At 42.5% G+C, this 20945-nt stretch overlaps 1 protein-coding gene across 1 annotated transcript in view; it reads left to right on the top strand.

Moving 5' to 3' along the window:
• The window catches only part of ELAPOR2 (endosome-lysosome associated apoptosis and autophagy regulator family member 2), a 50719-nt gene that overhangs the window by 5489 nt on the left and 24285 nt on the right, over nt 1-20945 (top strand). The window contains exons 2-7 of the mRNA XM_054399565.1: nt 9354-9549; nt 10139-10286; nt 12496-12582; nt 14934-15039; nt 17637-17789; nt 18851-18939. Of these exons, the coding sequence (XP_054255540.1) occupies nt 9386-9549; nt 10139-10286; nt 12496-12582; nt 14934-15039; nt 17637-17789; nt 18851-18939 (747 nt within the window). The 5' untranslated portion in view covers nt 9354-9385. The remainder of the gene's footprint in view (nt 1-9353; nt 9550-10138; nt 10287-12495; nt 12583-14933; nt 15040-17636; nt 17790-18850; nt 18940-20945) is intronic.

A 20945-nucleotide genomic window follows, 5' to 3' on the forward strand; every position in this document is an offset into this window, starting at 1 on the left:
TCTTATGTCTGTATGAGACAGGAAGGGAACTGAGGTGATAAGGATGACTGCCATCAGGACAGCTTTTTACACAGGAAATATTTTTGGTAGTCAATGGGAGCCGTTTGCTTTCAGCTCTAAGCCCTTGCCTGCTCCTCCTTATAGCTGGTGCCTCTGAAAACCCATAGCTTTGATGTGAGGCTGTATGCAATGCATGATGGAGACCTTTTGGGCCTTGGCAGCGAGAGAAGGGCTTGGCATCATGCTTCTGCTGACAGAACACTGCAGTCTGTTTTGGTGGCCACAGTCAGTTAGGCTTTTCTGCCAGCCTGACCATATGCTGCATGTTTTGCACTCAAATTAGAAGTCTGAATTTGGAGCCTGCCTGCCTTCCGTCCTCGTTTCCTTCCCTTCCTCTCTTCATCTAACTTCACTCACCTACAACCCAGATACCCGGTGTGTCCTTGCTGTGCCCAGGTGCACTGATAATGCTCTGTAAGCAGAGTTGGTGACCAAAAAAAGGGTTCACTGGTTCATGTTTTGATCCTTTCTTTCTTCAAAAGAATTTGACTAACTTAATTATAGAATCACAGAATATTAGGGGTTGGCAGGGACCTTGAAAGATCATCCAGTCCAACCCCTCTCCCAGAGCAGGATCACCTACAGTAGATCACACAGGAACACATCCAGGTGAGTTTTGAATGTCTCCAGAGAAGGAGACTCTCTTATTCCTTAGAATGTGAGTTATTTTTGCCATCCTGAACAAGAATTACCTGTTCATTTTAGTGGAACTATGAGCATAACAAAGAAACAGTAACCTCAATAATAGAACAATTTCAAAAGGAGTTTAATTTGCCATGTTTGAGGGGAAAAAGTGCTGGTAGGGTCACTGTTATGGTTGTGATTCAAATGCCAGTTATAATCAGCAGGATTTCTTAGCAGAGGAGACACAAAAAACATTGCTAATGTGAAAGAACTTGATGTGAAAGAACTTTCTTCAGTATGGTGCTGTGCAGTTATTAATAACTCTGTCTTGGCAAACTTCACCTTTACTTGGTGCCATTATGGCGGGAGCAACTTCCTTGAATCAGAAATGTGCTTCAGTTTTCAGGTGAGGTGTGTCACCATGTGCCAAGTGGTGAACACGTGAAAAGCTCCACTGACTTTAGAGAATAGATTGTCCTTAATTACAATGGACTTCACTGGGACCTGTGAGCAAAGTTTGTCCTGATTTATTGCTATTGAGCTGTGTTTGTTGAGCTTATTCTAACCTGTGTAATCTGTTCCTGGGATGCCACAGGAGGAGCTATGGATTTTTCTGCTAATTGAAATGCACTTTAGAGGGCAAATGACCTTTTTAAGACTTGTAGGTTTTATAACAATTTAAGGCAATTTACGTGATGTGAAGGAGTTTGAATATTCTGCTTTTGAAACAGAAAACTTAAATAGAAGGCTTTGAGTTTGATGTTCTCTTGGTCTCTGGTAAGACTGAGTATGGCAAATAAGTAAGAAGTGAGTCTGATCCTAACTCCCTCAAAGTCAGTGGGTATCTGCAAGTTTTATAACATGGTGTTTGCACATACATATCTGTGTAGATGGATAATAAAAAATGAGTGTTATGCATCTGTCAAAACCTGTATGCTTGTGTTACAGCCTTCTGACATAAAGTTTACGCCCGTTTGTTACTAACTAGATTTGTAATCAGGCAAATTCTGTGTAGTCTTTGTTCTAAAGAATTGCTTCTTTTGGAGATTTACTTAGAATTTCAAAATTTGACTGGTTAAGACTTGAAAATAATGCTAATAAGTTTTAGTAGTTTCTTTAGTTATTGCACAGTTGGATGTAAATGTACATAACAATACTGCAATGAGAATGGTACTATTTATAACAGACACATTTATTTATGTTATCATATGGCTCCCATGAAGCTTCCTCAACATATGGAAGGTTGCTCTTTCAAACCTAAGTACCAAAGAAGTAGATTCTTAGTAGTCATGAAATCCAGGGAATCTGAGAATTTCTTGATGTGCTGTATGTTTAGCCCTTGGCCTGTCATGTATTACCTAGCAATTAAGGATGTCTGACAGGGAAAACATAAATCTCTGAAGATACCTCTGACATAAACAGCAAGATGTGCAAGAATTAGCTTTCAAAGTCATGATCTTTGTAGGGGCACTTTTGTGTGCATGGGCTGCAGGACTGAACAACTCAATTACCTGAGTCTCTTCTGTTTCTCTAGGAAAGTTTTTATTTTTTTCCTGAAAGGCAAAGAAAAGGCTTTCCTGCTAGAGCACACTGGGGAGGGGACTAGCACACAGCAGTGGAGGCTGTGCTGGAGAACATTATAAAGCTGAGGAATTAATGCAAGGCTGTCAGGTAGCAAAGTTGTTTAGCTAGCAGTGGTATGTGTAGCACAGTTTGAGAGTCATTACTAAAAGACTGTGATTTGGCAATGCACTCAAGCAGGTGTTTACTCCTATTTCTCTTAAAGCATCCCTGTTACTGTATCTTCCTGACTCAAGTTAGGAAGATGAGTCCTATTGATGGCATTAGCTTTTTTCACCTGGACTGAGACTCCAGGCTATGTTTTGCCATGGCATTTCCATCTGGATGTTTTCTTCATGTATATTGCTATCTTGAGATATACCCTAGTTTTACAATTAGTTTTTCCAAATATTTTGCTCTGTGCATGAGTAATACAGGGCCTTTGCAGAAAAAGTCTCATTGTTTGGCTTTTGGAAGCACAGATTCTTTTAGGTAGTAGTTAAAAAAAGCAGAAGAGCTGGCACTGAACCCACAGAGATTAGGTCCTGAAGAAGAATTATTGGGAACTGCATGTTGATATGTATATTGAGACTTCCAAGAGGAAGGTTGGCCTTAATGTCTTCTGATGATTTCTTTACCCTATTTGTGTATATGATATAATTAAATAAGTTAAACAGCTTACTCTGAGTCACTGATTTCTCTTTTGATGGGAAAGCAGCTGACAAGGCCTTGAGATTTGCTATGGCTTGGTTGAGGGATGGGAGGAAAACCATGTGTGCGTGTGTGCGTGTGTGTGTGCAGAGGCCTTCTCAAAGAAGCCATTTGCACCAACCAAAATAAGACTTATGGAGCCAGTGGTGCCAGGAGAGCTACTCACTCACCTTGAGGTATGTTTCCTGTCCTCTCCAGGGCTGAGTCACTTGAATTGTAACCTGGCAGCTAAAGTGCTTGCTAACCTCTTGGTGATGACTGCCTTCCTCCACTCTACACTGCACTTTTAGCAATGTATTGAGCATTCCCATTCCAAACCCACAGCTGTTAGTGTTCAAATGATTTAATAAAAGTGATAATAAATATATTCTATGTGCCAGGCCAGCTGGGGAAAATGGTTCTGTTCCTATCAAAGAGGTGTTCTGGAAAATGCATTGCTCTACTTTATAATTTCTTGGAGAAAAGGAAAAAATATTTACTCTTAAGAAAAGGAAGGGTCTCTTCCACAGAATGGATTCTTCTCCAAGGTACATCAGTTTTCAGTGTGATCACATTTCAAGCCTAAACAGCCTTGACAAACTTTTTTTCTTAAATTAAGATTCAGTCTGGTTCCTGGTAACACATTGAGATACAATGACTGAAGAAAACGAGCATCAATTATTCACAGTCTATTGGAGAAGCCTCATATAAATTATTCATGGAAGACATTCTGAAGCTGGCTGAGATTATAGGAAACATTAATAATAGAGTGATGATTTGCCTATATCCTTTGGCTTTCTTTTATCCTCCTCATCCCATATTTTGGTTGGTCCCTGGTTTCATGCTATGTGGACCCTGATGTCCCTGGGTATCACTAAACAGATGCTTCTATGTACTTGTCCTTAGCCACATCTTCCCCTCCAGGCTTATGGCATGTGTTTGCTGAACCCAGCAGCTGTTCAAAGGGACAGCTGTGTGATGCTGCCAACCTTGTATTTCCTTTCTGAGCTACAGATTTCACTGCTGCCCATGGGAGCCTGAAATAATTCAGTCCAGACTCTGCCTGCAGGAGATGGCAGCATCTCACCTGAATCCCAGACAGTGGAGATTTGGATGAACAACATAGGAATGAAGTGGGGAGAGATGGAAAGCCAGGGTTTGAGAATATTTTTCCTGTGTTATTTTCACTGGTTTTGATAGAATTGCTTCATTGCTACCCCTTTCTAATGTTGTTACAATGTGGCAAAATCCAGACCCGTGTCTTTTTATAAATTGTAATATTATAATTACAATTATAATATTGTATTATATTACAATATATAATACAATATTATTGTATTATATATTGTATATATATCCTTCTGTGTCCCTTTGGGATACAGATGAACAAGCACGTGCTCAGTGGCAATAGAATAAAGAGTAGAGCTGAAGTATTTTTTTGATATCATAAGTAAGAAATACCTGGAGAAAAATATCTGGTGACAAGGGTGATGAAGGTAGAAGTAGCAGGTCCAAGAGGCATGGGATGGGAAGCTAGCTGAGGGAAGGTGGAAGACTGAGGTGGCCAGAGCTGCATAAAGGAGGAAAGCAATTGAGTATATTACAGGTTTGATGTTGGAAGATGCAGGATATTGAGGCAGCTTTGATTAAACTGGTGAAGCCGCAAATATTCCGATACATCTCAGAGTGTGGCAAGATATTGGAAGATAATCAGCATGAGAAAACACTCCAGAGAAAGGTTTCAGACCTCAGAGGAAGTTGAGTACTTGTATACATGTGAAGATCAGCTCAGTTAGTCCAGCTGTGTTCCTGGTAAGCCTGTCCTCTCCCCCAGCATCAGAAAGTTAAGCAACATGAGATTGTTAGGGGCAGTTACTAGAAGATAAATATGCCAACCAACATTGAGCTTAGTCCACTAAAACTACTGGGAGAGCCACAGCTGTACTAAAAGGAAGAACATGATCATGGAACCTTACAGTCAAAGGGCAAATGAGGCAATCTTGTTTATGATCTGTTTTCCTGTCGGAGGAGCCATTTCCATGTCTGCAAAGCGATTGTAAAGTGCTATCAGATCCACAAAGTAATCTATTGTAAGCAGTCCTTGGAAATGGTTCATGGTGGGCAGGACTCTTGCTTCAGGATGTCCCGCTTCCATCCATGGTGTGTCCCAGAGGGAGGTCAAGGTACCATCACTCTTGACTCACAGTTTAAGAGGAGAGGGATTAATTAGATTCTGTAGACTGACCTTGTAGGCTGTTAAAATGCATCCAGTTAGGCTGATGATGAGGCTGATAATTTGTGTGAGCTTTTCTTGCATTTGGTGTCCAGTTATGGTATGAAGCACTTGAGAGACAAAGGATTCATCACATGCCATGACAGATTGTTCCAGTAATCACTACTCACTCTTCCTGTTAAAAATGTGTACGTTGTTTCCAACTTGAATTTGTCTGGGTTCAGATTCCTGAAGGTAGTTCTTATGCAATTCTCTGCTTGATTAAGTAGTTGAACGGGATCCTGTGTTTTCTCCCCATGGAGATGCTTGTATATTAATTGAGTTGACTCTCAGTCTTTTGATAAACTAAATAGACTAAGCAATTCAGATCTCTTGCTGCAAGACATTACCCCTAATTTTAAAAGCATTTAAAGTCCTTTTGTTTTGCACTGACCTCTTAAAAAATGCCAATTTACAACCATATTCAGTATTAGAATGATCTTCTTGCCTGTAATAAACACATTTCATCCTATCCAGCACTACCTCCACCTCTAAATACATCCACAGATCTCAGTAGCACCTTTTTTGCATGTCTTGATAGTGGAAGCTCTTCATGAACGGTGGGTCCACTACCACCCTCAGGCTTGCTGCTGCCCAGAATGTTTCAGCCTTTCTGCAGGCAGGGCCAACACTCCTTGCCTTTAGTGGCTTGTCTTTATATTTGACTCTTAAAAGTCTCTGGCTTGAAGTAAGCTCAGTCTTGACAACAGTCTCTCACCTGCCAATTTGAATAATGTTCCTTTCCTATTTGCCTGTAGATCATGGATTAAAATGTAGACAGCCATCAGACTCAGTCCTGGGCAGGCAGAGCTGCTCCTCTTCCCCCTGCTCAGTGATGGCTTCCCACCAATAGTCCTGTCTGAGATCTGTTACTCAGGCCACTTTTAATCCATTTAAGATGTGCCTTACTGGCATTGTACTACCTTCTTTATCAGAATGACATGCAAAACTCTGTTAACTGTATTAGAAACTTTAAGTCTCTTACATTCATTTAGTCACCTTTATCAAGTGACTTGTAATACTTTTAAAGAATGAAATGAGTTCTGTTTACTGAGAAATGCAATGCTTTGGATGGCTATTAGTATTGTAGCTCTTGTTAATGTTTTATGAAGTGAACCTGGTTGCATGCTTCTAATAATCTGTGTGGCTGCCTGTGGCAGTATATGTCTAAGAGTTCTTTACAGCATCTTTTGTGACCAAAATGGGCACCTGTACAAGCCACAACATTTTTTTCCTTCTGTATTTATTTTAAGAAAGCTACAGCTGCAAATCACCCATAATTTCATCAGCTCCACTGTGGCTAATGAAGGCATCAGTGTATCCATTAGCATTGCCCCTGAAAATGTTCTTCCAGTTTTAAAAATGCCAACAATGGGGCAAGTCATGAAACCTTGTAATGTGCTTCACTTTTTTTTTTCACAGAAAGAAAGAAAATCAAACAAAATCTTCACATTATGCATTGCTCAGTGTTTAAACTGGTGTGTAGCACCCAAGTTGATATCTGAACACTGTAATGAAGTTTACAGTTATCAAGGGAATAGTGATGTCCAAACAGGATCAGTAGTTTGTTCTGCAATAGATTTTTCAGAATTGTCTGTGTGGTTTAGCTGCCTTAGTTCTGTTTTCTGAAACAGAGTAGATGTGTAAGGAGTTTTTCAATAGACATGCTTTCTCTGAAAATTAAATGCTGAGATAAATGGGTTCTGGGGCTGGAGGCAGATAGTGTTCACAAAGGCTACCTCTAAGACAAGAAATTAATTTTTCTTCTGAAGTCTGAAGCAAGAAGAAGGAATTAGTGGAGGATGAATAAGAGCACACACCTAAAATTTAGATTCCTGAAATTTCATATTGCAGAACCACCTCCTATGTGATGATACTGTCCTTGCCCTTGACAGCATCTTGCTTGTGTCACCCTCCCAAACACAGCAGTGCTGCTATAATGTCAGCTATGACTATGGACAAGCACTTACTGGTCATCACTGGATCTGTTCTCATCTGTGTTTTAGTGAGGTGGAGGAGCCACGAGCAAGGCAGAGTATCAGTGTCCTGGGATGAATCATCTGTCTGTGCATGTCCCTCTGCAAGTGCCTCCTGGTCTATCATGAGGGACATCTGCTCTGCAGGGTCCCTCTGGGCATGGCCACAACCTGCCTGTCTCCAAGATTAAAGAGTATTTGGCCTGGCTTTTGGTCTCCCTTCTTGATGGAAGAGCAACTTGTGCAACACTAGGAGAGGAGACCATCTCCATGCTCACCACACTCCTTGTTTCCTCCTCATAGCTCTCCAGCTGCTCCCAACCGCCTGGAATGAGACCAAATGATGCATCTGTTCCAGTGTCGAAAGTGGTTTGTGTTGCTATTAGCCACACTCAGCCCCAAATTGAATGTGGCAAGCAGCTGGCATGCTCAGAGCTAGTTTACTTGCTGCCGTATGTGTTTGATGGGAAATACTGCTGCCTTTGAAATACAATTCTTAGAAAAGGGAAAGAAGGTGATTCCCCACCAAAATAAGTTAAAAAAAGAAGGTAATTTCCCATCAAAATAAGAGAAAGGCTCATCTCTCTCCTGGAAGGTCTGGCAGTGTCTTGTGTGGCAGCCTGCCTGATCTTTTACACCTATTTTTTTCTCTGAAGATCAGGGTCTAAGGAGTTGAATGATATTAGTTTGGTAAAGCGATGATCTCTGCTCACATCACTGCAATGGAACGGGAAGCTCTGCTGCCTTCTATGTCTTCATTATGGCAGCAAATTGCTTGTGGTTACTGACTCCTTATTTGAAATTCACAGATCTGGAAAGTGTGGTTAAGCATCACTCTCCATTTCTTACTATTTAACTTTCTTAAAAAAAAAAACCAAAAAGCAGTTGAATCTGTTAAAGGATTCAAAGATATTATGAGAGAGCTTGCTTTTTTATTTCCCTTTCTGATGGCTTCTCTCTACACCTTTCAAAAATAAAATCAGAATCATAAAATCATAGAATGGTTCAGGTTGGAAGAGATCTCCGAAGGTCATCTAGACCAACCCCCCTGCAAGTGTAGGCAGGGACATCCTCCACTAGATCAGGTTGCTCAGAGCCTTGTCAAGCCTGACCTGAGATATCTCCAAGGATGGGACCTCACCTACTTCCTCGGGCTACCTGTTCCAGTGTTCTGCTGCCCTCATGGTGAAGAACTTCCTCCTAACATCCAATCTAAATCTCCTCTTCTCTAATTTCAAACCATTGTCACTCATCCTATCACTGCAGTCCTTTAGAAGGAAGTCCTTTGGAAGGAAGTCCCTCTTCAGCCTTATTGTAGGCCCTCTTCGTGTACTGGAAGGTCATTATTAGATCTTCCCAGAGCCGTCTTTTCTGCAGGCTGAACAAGCCCAGCTCCCTCAGCCTGTCCTAGTAGCAGAGGTGTTCCAGCCCCCTGATAATTTTCATGGACCTCCTCTGGACCCACTCCATCCAACTATGTCCTTCCTGGTTAAGTATTGCCTTTGTTGTGTTAGCACCCAGCATATATTTTGTCAGCATGCTAATATCACCTCTGCCAAATATCCTCATTTACAAGACACAGCACTATTAGGGATCTTTTCCAAGACCACCCAGTCTATCATGCAAGATACTCAAAGCTTTGTAGGCAGCGTGAAGAGAGCCTTGGATTAGGTCTGCAGCTCTCATCTGAGGTTTGTAGTGTTACTGTCAGCATGTGGCTGTGCATTCTTCTTAGCTACCATATGGGTGGGTAAGATGAGTCTGCTCTGGCTTTCGAGTGCTTCTGCTTTTAATTGAGTTCAAGGTGCAACAAGTGGGTGAGCAACGGTGGGGAGAACTGTATTACGAGTCCATGGTTTTCACAAATTGCTTTTGGGCAGAATCTGTTGGTAGAAATTTAATTTCTAAATCTTGTTTTGCCAACAGAGACAAGCTACAAATCAGGACTTGTCATCTGAAATATGGTCTCAGTGCTGCTGCATTGTGAAGAAATAGGCACTAGTGAACACCTCAATTCTGCAACCAATGTTGGTAGTTCAACTGTTGTGCTCATGGGACTGGGTCATTCCTTTTTGGTTCACTCTGAATTAATTAAGCAGCAAAATAATTTAATGGAAAATAAATGGAGATTAATTTCTACATTCACATGTTGGAAATTATTGCCTCCCCAGCTTTCTCCTGTGCTTCTGGTGAGTACCTGGAGATGAAGAACCAGGTGTGCAGCAAATGCGCGGAGGGAACCTATTCACTTGGGAGTGGGATCAAGTTTGACGAATGGGACGAGCTTCCAGCAGGATTTTCCAATGTGGCAACTTTCATGGACACAGCAGTTGGCTCATCTGAGAATAAAGCTGACAGCTGCAACAAGTAAGAAGTTGTGTTTGCACCTGGTTTACACAACCATGGGTAAACCTGAGACAGTTCAGCAGCACAAAGCCAGCTTAATGACTTATCTAAGATCTTCAGAAGGTAATCAGCCCAACTAATGGCAAACAAGAGCAGCTGGGAAGTGAAATTTGTAACCATCTTTTTGCTGTTGTCATCCTCAGGCTCATTACCAGCTAGCGAGCCTAAGACCAGCCTGAGGCTGCTCTTATTTGTAACTGGAATTCTCCAGGTCTAGTAACTGTGTCTAGCACTTTCACAGCCTATTCAGAGATCCATGGTGGTTGCAGAAGGCTGTTTCTGAGTAATTGAAAGTATGTTTGACCTATGGATAATGAACCTTTCCTGGGTAGGTTAGGTCCTAATTTTCTAGTCCAGTATCTCTTTCTGTGCAGTTTTAGTTAAAAGCATTATATTTACATGAAAAATAAATGGGAACCTAGTAATAAATTTATAAATTAACTGCAGTTATCTATGGTGGGATTCTGGGTTCTTTTTTAAGCAACATGTTTTTGTATAGTAGTGTAAGTAAAGTCTCCTAACTGAGGCTTGTTTTGTTTATTTTCATCAGCTCTTCATGGACACCTCGAGGGAATTACATCGAGTCGAACAGGGATGATTGTACAGTTTCTCTCATCTACGCTGTGCACCTGAAGAAATCTGGTTCTGTCTTCTTTGAATATCAGTATATTGACAACAACATCTTCTTTGAATTTTTTGTAAGGCCTTTTATATGGTGAATCCAACCTTAAATTGTAACATTTCAATCCATACGAAGACCATCAGAAACAGCCTTTCTCTCCCTTTACATTCCCCATATCTCCATAGCTTATTATTGAACAAGATAAAAATATTATAATCTGCTCTTTCAGTTACTTATGCTGCCTTTTGGCATTTATTTAAGCTTCAGAACTTAGACTAAATTGATCCCATCTACCATGCACTAGGATTTTTCCATTAGGTATCATGATTGTTCCTGTTAGTCCAGCCTTTTATGAGACAACTGTTGGTGGTAGAAGCTTCAGTTTGGGGATGCTTGACTTGAAATAGCTTTGAAGGTATGTGATGTTTAGAAAGACTTGTTCCAAGGTAGACATCCAGAACTTGAAGTGTTCCAAGGCATTTGTATATAGAAATCTTAGCTTTAGTTTTAGGTCAATTTGGGTCATAACAACTAAGATGAAAAGAAAAGCCGGAGAAGAGACAAAAGGCTGATCCTTAAGAAAACAAACAAACAAAACCCAAACCCAAACCAAACAAAAAACCACCCAAACTACACCCCCCCCCCCCCCCCCCGAAAGATAAAGCCAGGAACAGCAATTCTCCAAAGAGATTTAGGAGTAAAAATTCAGTAGGAATTAGAATCTGAGGACACATCTACACTGTGAAATGGAGGTCTGGGGACCAGAAACAGGAGCAGCCTGGCTGGACTTGGACCATGCTGTACCTATATTACTAAAACAATCTGAGCAGCAGTGATCAGAATGTGAAAGGCAACCATGCTCTGCCCACAAAGACGGATTGGTTGGGATCCAGGAAGCTGGAAGTTTAGGGTGTAGATGCCCCTGAGATGCTTTAGAAGATTCCACCAACACCTGCAGTGCTTTTCTTGGCATGTTGTACCTGCCATTTGGACAGAAAATAACATAATGGGAGGGCAGCTCAGAAGAGGAGATGACGGGAAATTTTCTGTCTCCCCTGTTACTGCCTCACTGTCCAGTGAGCTGTGATTTTCCTCCAAGAAAACATAGCTCATAGTATCTCACAGGAATGAGATGCCTTAGCTGGTGTTGGTTAATGTTTCTTGAAGCTTGGAGAACAAGGCAATATATCCTTCTCCTCAGCAGAGATGGGAAAGGAGGACAAAAACAACCTCTTGCTGCTACATCTGTTCAATAGATTGTTATTGCACTTTAATAACAGACAGTGCAGATGATATTATTTAGTTATTTCAGCTTTATATTAGACTCTCCTGCCTTCTTCACTGGGAGAAAGCAGGGAACAGGTTTTCTGCTCTCAGATGAATGTACCAGGCTTATGAATCCTACCTCCTGTTGCTTGTCTGACTGATCATGCTAGAAAAATTACGTCGTTTCTTTGAACGCTGGCTTTGCAAATAGCTTTTTGATTATTACTTTTGTCAATATCCCACTCATTTTCCTCCTTAAATTTATCATCCCCTCTTCAAGAAGCAGTGAGTGGTGCAGTCCTTTGTAGAAATGCCCATGTGAATATTTCCTAGTCAGCCTCAGTATTTCAAGGAAACCATGTTCAACACTTTTCTAAAAGTCCATTTTTTATTTTAAACATGTCTTTGTGCTTAAATATATTTAATAATTGCACTTCAGCTCTGCACAGTGGCATTTCAGTGGCAGTGGCTTAATGAGCTGTGCCAGATTTGGGTCAAGTAGAATCAACATCACACATCTGTCAGGACGAACTCTCCATGGCATGTTGCCTTTCCCTTGATAATGTTACTCTCACCCCTAGTGTGGTCAAGTGGCAGGGAACCAAAGACTGCAGATATTGGCTGTAGAGAAAGCAATTTGTCTTCTAGCTTTGGCACATCCATTCTTAATGCCCTTCTCACATAGAAGCCCATGGATTTTAGAGAATTGGGTCTTGGTGGCTTCAGGAGAAGGAGCAGGCAGCCAAGACAAGATGCTCAGAATCCAAGCCTGATCAGATACCAAGAGGACAAGGCTGAGATCTCCTCCTGCTCTTTTTGTTCCCCATCTGCATCAGAAAAGGAAAGAAGTTGCTAGCAGGTTTTGAAAGTTGGTGGTTTTATTTTGTCAGAAGTAAGGCAGCTGTTCTAACTATCCAGGCAAAAGGAATAAAATGGAATGTTTTTCCCAGCCAGCAATGATTATACTGGCAGAGAGATACATCTGATTGTGGTCACTGATCTTGTGTTTTTATTAACAGATACAAAATGACCAGTGCAAAGAGATGGAGTCCACGGCAGACAAGTGGGTGAAGCTAACAGACAATGGAGAATGGGGCTCTCATTCTGTAAGTGTGCAAAAAATGCTTTCATGAAGCTTTTTTCCCATTTATAAATGTCAGTGATTTCCTATCAGCAGACAGCCAACAAGTGCCAGATCCTGTGAGTACGTTTGAAGAAGGACAGCTTTCCTAGTACTGAGAGCACAGAGAACTCTAAAGGGCTGATCCCAAAGCAAATGATAGAGATGCCAAGGCTTTGTATTGATTTTTCTGGGCTTTAAATCAAGTGCTTTATGAAGTTCAAGCAAATCCTCATGCCACCATCATTCTGCATGACTGCAAACGAAATCTTCTACAACAGTTGTTTGTTCATGAGAACACAAGATTGTTCCCTGCTGGTCAGCAGACAGGTGGGAGCCGTGTGTGTATGTGGAGGCAGGCAGGACAGGTGTTTTATTCTCGGGCGTGTGCTGAAGAGCTGGACTACAACCCACCTTCTGCTCCATAGTCACCCACCCAGTTGATAAACAAACTGGCAATACCAGGGTAGCTGATACAGCATTGATACGAGTGTGTCTGTGTTGGGATAAGCAGCCCTTTGGCTGGCTTGTGACCCAGCTGAGTTTGCTCAGTGCTCAGACCACGTGTAGACCAACTCATTAGCTCACGGTCATGCCTGGCTTCCACTGTATCATCATACCCTAATTCCCAGAGACAAAGACCCATCATAGGCAACATTATGCCAGAAAAAAGGGGCTTTTTATGGGCATAGACAGCAGCACTCTCTCTGTTTTCCATGGACTGCTTATTCTCCTGGAGGAGAATTCATATTTACAAGCCAGCTATGGTTGACAGTGCCTGTTAGCTTAGGTGCAAGCTCCGTGTGAGTCAGTCACATTGGAAGGCAGGAGAGCTGGGTGAGGAGGGGTGAGTAACACAGACTGATGTAGGTCCAAGGCCAGGGCATCCACCTGGGGGAGCTGAGAGAGGTAGAAAATGTCTGCATGGAAGATGGGTACAAGCTGAGGTCATCATCTGGAATGTACAAATGTCTTTACTGACTATGAAGGTTACTTGGATGCCTAGTTGAAATACAGACACACAAGTTAGGTGAGATGACCATTCTGTTTCTTCTCAAGGCTTTTGCTGGCACTCCAAATCCTGCCATGGTGGCATCTATAAGCTCAGTTTTGCAGTTGTTTCAGCATGCTGGTCCTGCTGCACCAGGGCTGATGTTGTGTATCTTCACATCATGCAATATGATGTTTGGTTCAGTATAGTCCCAGTTCTGTTCTTACCTGTGGTAAACCAGCTTCCCTCTACTGCCCTGTCTGACAGCTGTTTGGGGAGCAGGAGATACAACATGCTCTATTTTCACTTTAATTTTTTGACTCTTTTTCCTGGGTGAAGAAAAAAATTTGTTGCCCTGCTAGGTGTGTAAATCTCATTATCCCGGAGACTTACGCTGGTAGAGTTTATCCCTCTTTATGTATGAAAATATAGCACCTTCAGGTCAATATCACTGTGTTGGCAGTAGATATCTTATACTGGGCTAGCAGGCATGGTCCAGCTTTGCAGGCCAGGCATGGTCTTGGTAAACTTGCTGTGTTTAGTGAGTAGAGTGATAGTGTTACACAGGTGAGTTGAAGGCAGCAGGCACCAACACTGCTACCCCAAGAAGTGATTCTGCCTTCCTCCTGTCCCTTATCCCAGCTGTGGATCCCAACTATCCTTGCTGTGCTGGCACAGAGGTTGTGTAGCTACTTGCTGAACCATACCATGAAGACAAGTAGGTCAAGAAATTGGAAACTGGGTTGTTTTGTGCATCTCATCTCCTGTTCAAGGTCAGAAATGAGCAGGAGGGATGATGCTGCTGCTGGGGTCATTCATGTTTGTGCCTGGCTCACTGATCATCTGTCTGTAGTGTTAGAAGCAGGCAGAGTCTGATTTTTTTAAAGCCTCTAAACAGAATTGACTTATGAGCCTGTTTTTTTAAACTGTTGGTCATGCTGGGTTTCTTTCTAGAAGTGTATTGCAAGGCTTTAAAAAATAAGCTGCTTGACTATATCTGAACACAGATCTAGAGATAGAAGCTCCTGAGTGCCATGGGTAGATGGATAAAGGCAGGAACAGTTTTTTCCAGTTCTGCCTACAACAAGGTCAGAAAGAGCTCTTGGTGTTTTTCTATAAAACTAGGATGTTGAGAAGCCTTTTTATGAAGCATGCTTTGGCACTTCTCAGAGATGTCTCTACAGCATCTACCTAGCTGTCTCCCCATTACTTCTTGACTCATTAAGTAGCTTGGGAAAAAGCAGGATTGATGCTAGGATGTAAGAAAAGAGAGTAATAGAAATAAGAAAGAAAACAATTTCATAGTGAGGGGCTGTCTGCTAGCTGACATATGTGTGTTGTTGCAGGTAACTCTGAAATCAGGCAGCAATATATTATACTGGAGAACAACAGGGATTCTCATGGGGTCCAAAGCAGTAAAACCAGTTCTGGTGAAAAACATCACTATTGAGGGTAAGTGATATTTGCTTTTTAGGTCTTATCTCACTTTTTCATCTCAGTGTTTGGCAAGTGCCATTTCTATTGGTGTTCCTACAGTACTGAAGTGGCATTTTTTAGCCCTCTTGTTCACTGTTTCCTTCTCTGAAGTGCACAAACAGACAGCAAAACTTCACACTGTTCAGAAAAAGGCTGAAAAATTAATGTAGCTGGTAAATGATGCCATCTACTGGAGAAGACTGGCTTAGCAAATAGAGACTAAAAGGAATAAACAGATTTTCTTTTATGTAGAGTAGAGAGACCATACTTATGGGTAAGCCATTCAACAGTGATAAATGGGTATATACATCATTTGCCTACATTAGACAGTTCCAAGGCCCAGCTTGACAGATTGCTAAGCCATCTCATTTAAATTATATTCTTACCCTGAAAGGTTGGACTTTTGAGGTCCCTTCCAACCTGGTATTCTATGAATCATAACAGTGACAGATACATGACTATTTAAATAATTTAATTAATCTGGGATTGCTCTTTTGGTCCTGTTCTAAGTATAATCAAACTTGGAGTTACATATAAGTTCCTTACATGGGTCAGACTTGCACTGAGGAGCAAAGTTTAAAGGACAGCTAGAATGGGGAGCATACAAGAAAGCTCTCCAAGCAGCAAGAGACCTGGTTAGAAAAGCTAAAGCTTAGTTAGAATTAAATCCAGCCAGCAAGATCAAGGGGAATAGCTAAAATTTCTACAGGTACATTAATGGCAAAAGGAAGACTAAGGAAGGTGTAAGCCTCCTCAGATAGGAAATCAGAGAACTGGTGACAAGTGATATGGAGAAGGCTGAGGTTCTCAACAACTTCTTTACCTCAGTCTTCACTGGCAAGGGCTCCAACCACAATCCTGAAATCACAGAAGATAATGGCACTGGCTGGAAGAAGGAACTGCCCATTGTGAGTGAAGATCAGGTTCATGACCATCTGAAGAATTTGAGAGTGTTCAAGTCCGTTGGACCCCATGGGATACACCCATGGGTGCTGAGGGAATTGGCAGACGAGGTCACTAAACCACTCTCTATTATATTCCAAAAGTCACGGCAGTCTGGGGAAGTCCTCACTGACTGGAAAAGGGGAAATATAATCCCATTTTCAAAAAAGGAAAGATGAATAACCCAGGGAACTATAGACCAGTCAGTCTCACCTCTGTACCCGGTAAGATCATGGAGCAGATTCTCCTGGAGTCATGAAGCTTCACTAAGGGCAAATCTTGCCTGGCAACCCTGGTGGCCTTCTATGACAAGGTCACAACATCAATAGATGAAGGCCTAGCAACTGATATCATTTACCTGGACCTGAGCAAAGCCTTTGACACTGTCCCGCACCACATCCTGGTCTCCAAGCTAGTAAAGTCTGGGTTTGATGGATGGACCACTCAGTGGGTAAAGAACTGGCTTGATGGCTGCACCCAAAGAGTAGCTGTCAAGGCGCCCATTTCCAAGTGGAGGTCAGTGACAAGTGGAGTCCTTCAGGGATCAGTCTTGGGACCAGTATTGTTTAACATCTTTGTCAGCAACATGGACAGTGGCATTGAGTGCATCCTCAGCAAGTTTGCTTTCAACACCAATCTGTGTGGTGCAGCAAACTTGCTAGAGGGAAGGGATGCCATCCAGAGGGACCTGGACAGGCTGCAGAGCTGGGCCCAAGGCAACCTCATGAGGTTCAACAAGACCAAGTGCAGGGGTACCGATATAGGCTGGGCAGTGACTGGCTTCAGAGAAGCCCTGAAGAAAATGGCTTGGGGGTTCTGGTGGATAAGAAGCTCAACATGAGCCACCAGTGTTCACTTGAAGCCCAGAAAGCCAACCATGTCCTGGGTTGCATCAAGAGAATTGTGGCCAGCAGGTCAAGGGAGGTGATTCTCCCACTCAGCACCACCCTTGTGAGACCCCACCTGGAGTACTGCGTCTAATTCTGGAGCCCCTATTACAAGAAGGATATGGATGTGCTGGAATGTGTCCAGAGAAGGGCCATGAGGATGATCAGAGGGCTGGAGCACCTCTCCCATAAGGACAGGATGAGAGAGTTGGGGTTGTTCAGTCTGGAGAAGAGAAGGCTCCAAGGAGACCTTCTTGTGGCCTTGCAGTATCTGAAGGGCACTACAAGAAAGCTGGGGAGGGACTTTTTAGGGTGCCAGGGAGTGACAGGACTGGGGGGAATGGAGCAAAACTAGAAATGGGTAGATTCAGGTTGGATGTTAGGAAGTTCTTCAGCATGAGGGTGGTGAGACAAAGAGGTGGTGGAAGCCCCATCCCTGGAGGTGTTTAAGGCCAGGCTGGATGTATCTCTGGGCAACCTGATCTAGAGTGAGGTGTCCCTGCCCATGGCAGGGGGGTTGGAACTAGATGATCCTGGAGGTCCCTTCCAACCCTGATAATTCTGTGATTCTGTGACCTAAATTATAAGTCAGCACAGCCAAAAGTGTCTGAAGTGAGTGGTGAGAGTTTGTGAATTTTAAGTAGAGTTATGCACCTGGCTTGCTTTCCCCCAGAAGCAGGTAGTCAGTAGTTATAGAGCATAACTCCCTGTATTCCAGTACTTTACCTGCAATTTACCTTACAGGAGTTGCATATACATCTGAATGCTTCGCATGTAAGCCTGGTACCTTCAGTGACAAACCAGGTTCATCTGGCTGCCAGGTGTGTCCCAGAAATACTTATTCTGAGAAAGGAGCAAAGGAGTGCACCAAGTGTAAAGAAGAAATGTATTATGCAGGTACTGAAATAAAATGGTTTAAGAAAAACTAGGAGGGTCTGACTGTGTAAGGTCATAAGATATTTCTGTGGGCAGATGTGAGAATGGTTTTATCCAACAAGGAGGTTTAGCCTTTGGTTGATATCAAAAAGAGAAATAAATGCAGGATTTATCAATAGCTGCAGAGGGTACATGTATACATAATGGGCCACAGCTGATCTTGGGCACAGTCATCTGTGCTAACATGAAGGGATGGAGATGGTTATGACCTTGAAGGGAACAGTTCTTCTGAAGGATAATAACAGTCGTGCTGTGCCCTCTCGTGGTAATTTGTGTTATCGGCTGGCAATGAATTGGCTTCATCACTGCCTTCAGATTTATCGTGTTTGGAGGGATTTCTTTTCCAAATCCTCACCTGAGCTGTCCCTGCCTCCTGTGTCATTGGAAAATGTGATGATAGAGTTGCAAACTCTAGTCCCCAAAGCCTGCATTCCTATCTGTCATTAGCTGTGATCATCAAATAATTGGCACAATCCATTCTTCATAGTCAAAACTTCAGTGTTCTTCCTTGTAGTCATTTGATAAGAAAACTTTTGAAGAATTAATCACCAAACACAGCACCTGCTATCACTGATTACTGCAAATGCCTGGAGACTTGTGCCTGTGTTCACTGAATGGAAATTTCACAAAAATATCTGGGTAGAGGAAAAACGGGGCCAGTGTTTGTAACGAAGTTTCTAATGGATTAGATTATTTTTGTTCCTTATCAAGTGAGAACAGATTCCTATGCTTGGCAAACTACCCAAGGTGAAGGTGAAGGGGTGGGGTAAGGGTTTGGGTGACTCCCTGATTGTACTGAGTCAATAAATTTCAGTGTAGCAGTACAAGCATAGCTGGTATTTTCCCTGTTCCCATACTTCAGTTCAGGGAAAGGCTCATTTACACTCCATTAAATGTTTGATTTTTCATTTTTGTTTTGCATTTTTCTGCTGACTTTAATCTCCAGATTTTCATCTTGTTAAGATTGTTTCCAGGGACCATTTTGCTACTTTACTGTCTTGTTCTTCACCCTTTCTTTTTAGATGAGGGATCCAGTGCATGTATAGACCGTCCTCCATGCACAAACAGAGACTTTTTCCAGATCCATACCCCGTGTGATAAGGAAGGAAAAGTAAGTAGAAGGCATAACACTATTTTTAAGCTCATTGAGCTTACTGTTTTGTCAGCAAGGCAGGGTTTCTAGGAATGTCTTTCAAAATTGCTTCCCCAATTTTGCATCAAACATTGAATCTCTCTGAGGCTTTGTGCTTGTCCTATAGCTGCCTTCTCTCCAGCATTTACCTGTCTGTAAAAATCTGTCATAGGTCTGCTTAAGGAATATGTCATTGTGAAATACTAAGCGCCTTGCACTCGTGCTTAGTGTGACTGGGCCACTGGTCCTACCTTCATGCTCATAAAAAGATAGGGCTGGAGCACAGAATGAAGTAATGTCCCCTGTTGATTTTAGTTAGCAATCTTTGCTGGTATACTTTTGGCTTGCGACAACTTGCTCTGTCCCAGCAGTGCCCAGGCGTAATTCAGGTGCTACCATGGCACAGGAGCATTGGAGATGACTGTACCTATTTCAGGGAGGAATATTGGGCTGAATAGGTTGATGTGTATCATGTCCCTCAGTTTTAACATCAAACAAGAGCCTGCAATCTCTTGAAACAACGGCATACACATAGCTAAGCAGAGTAGCTGCTAATAATGTGCTTGCCTCAATGGGATGCCTCAAAACACCTGGACTCTCAGAAGATTATTTCACCCAGAGAATTTAGATCCAATGGATCTCTCATAGAGGTACCTGCTGGTGGAGCTGCCTGGCTTTGGAGCTCTCCTGCCCTTTGTCCCAGCAGTCAAGTGGGGATTTTGTTGGGATTTGGAGAAGAAACTCCTATTTACTTGAATATGGAGTCCACAGAGTCCATAGAGAAGTGGATGTGTGTTCAGGTCTGGTTTTTTTCTACTTTCTTCCCTTTTCCATCTCTCTTAGATCTGAATAGGATGGCAAGTAGTCAAAATCCATAGCACCTGTAGGTTGCTGGCCTAATATTTGCTGACAGGATGGAGTATTTTAGAGTCTCCTTGTCAGCCAGTTGTAAAATGAACCTGAGAGTTTTGTTTGCTTTAATAAGGAAACATCAGTGAATTTAGCTCCAGACATGGCAGGCTTTGCAACCTGGTCTTGACTCACTGATTCTTGCTCTGTTAACTGCCTGTTATGACTTAAGGAATTAGCAGCACTGTTCACTGCCACACCCCTGGTACTGCTTTAATTGCAACCTCCTGCTGATTACCTTGTCACCGCTCTGTGCAAGTCAAGGCTCCCTGGCATTGAACAGGCTCTCACTGTTGTCCTTCTTCCTGCCTCCTCTGTGGCCTTTACCTTCATTAATGGACACCATCAGAAATCAAAGTGGGTCTTCCTGCAGACACCCTTTATCTTCCAGTTACATCAACATATGTCGTAGACACACAGATTCTGACTGCTTTGACCATTTAGTGCTCTGCATCTCTGGAAATTTGCCCAGGTTTGCTGTACTCCCCAGCTGTGTCTCCATGTGATTCATGTCAAGGAAGGGACCTGACTTTCCAGTCCATCTTCAGGTGAACAGTGGCTGTAAAGCACTAGCCCAAAGGTCTATTGATCCATATTGATCCATGTCTCCCTCCTGCTGTCCCCACTCCTTGTGTAGAAGGGACTTCAGGATATTTAGGCACTTGACTCCTATTGAGTTTCCACTTTCCTACTGCTGTAAAAATCCCAGATTATTTCAGCCTCAGTCTTAAAACCCCTCACCTGGGTGACTGCAGGCACTCTGATCCTTCTCCCTCTGCTCAGACACAGCCAGGTTAGCACGTACACTGTGTCTGAAGATCCAGGCAACCACACAAGCACTTTGGCACCTCCTGACCCCTTTTATTTTAAATGCTGCGTACCCTGATGCTGCTGAAGTGTTTCTGGAGTAATACAGACACAATACAGGTCTAAGTGTTGAGGAAAAACAAGGGTAGACTGATCCATAAGGAACAGATGCCACAAGGACAGTGGGAACAGTCCTGTGGTACCTGAGCAAAGCAAACAAAACAGACCCAGCATCACTGGCCAGATTCAGCTGAGGTTGCCAGACAAGT

The sequence above is a fragment of the Indicator indicator genome, chromosome 3 (assembly GCF_027791375.1).
Source record: "Indicator indicator isolate 239-I01 chromosome 3, UM_Iind_1.1, whole genome shotgun sequence".
NCBI lineage: Eukaryota > Metazoa > Chordata > Aves > Piciformes > Indicatoridae > Indicator > Indicator indicator.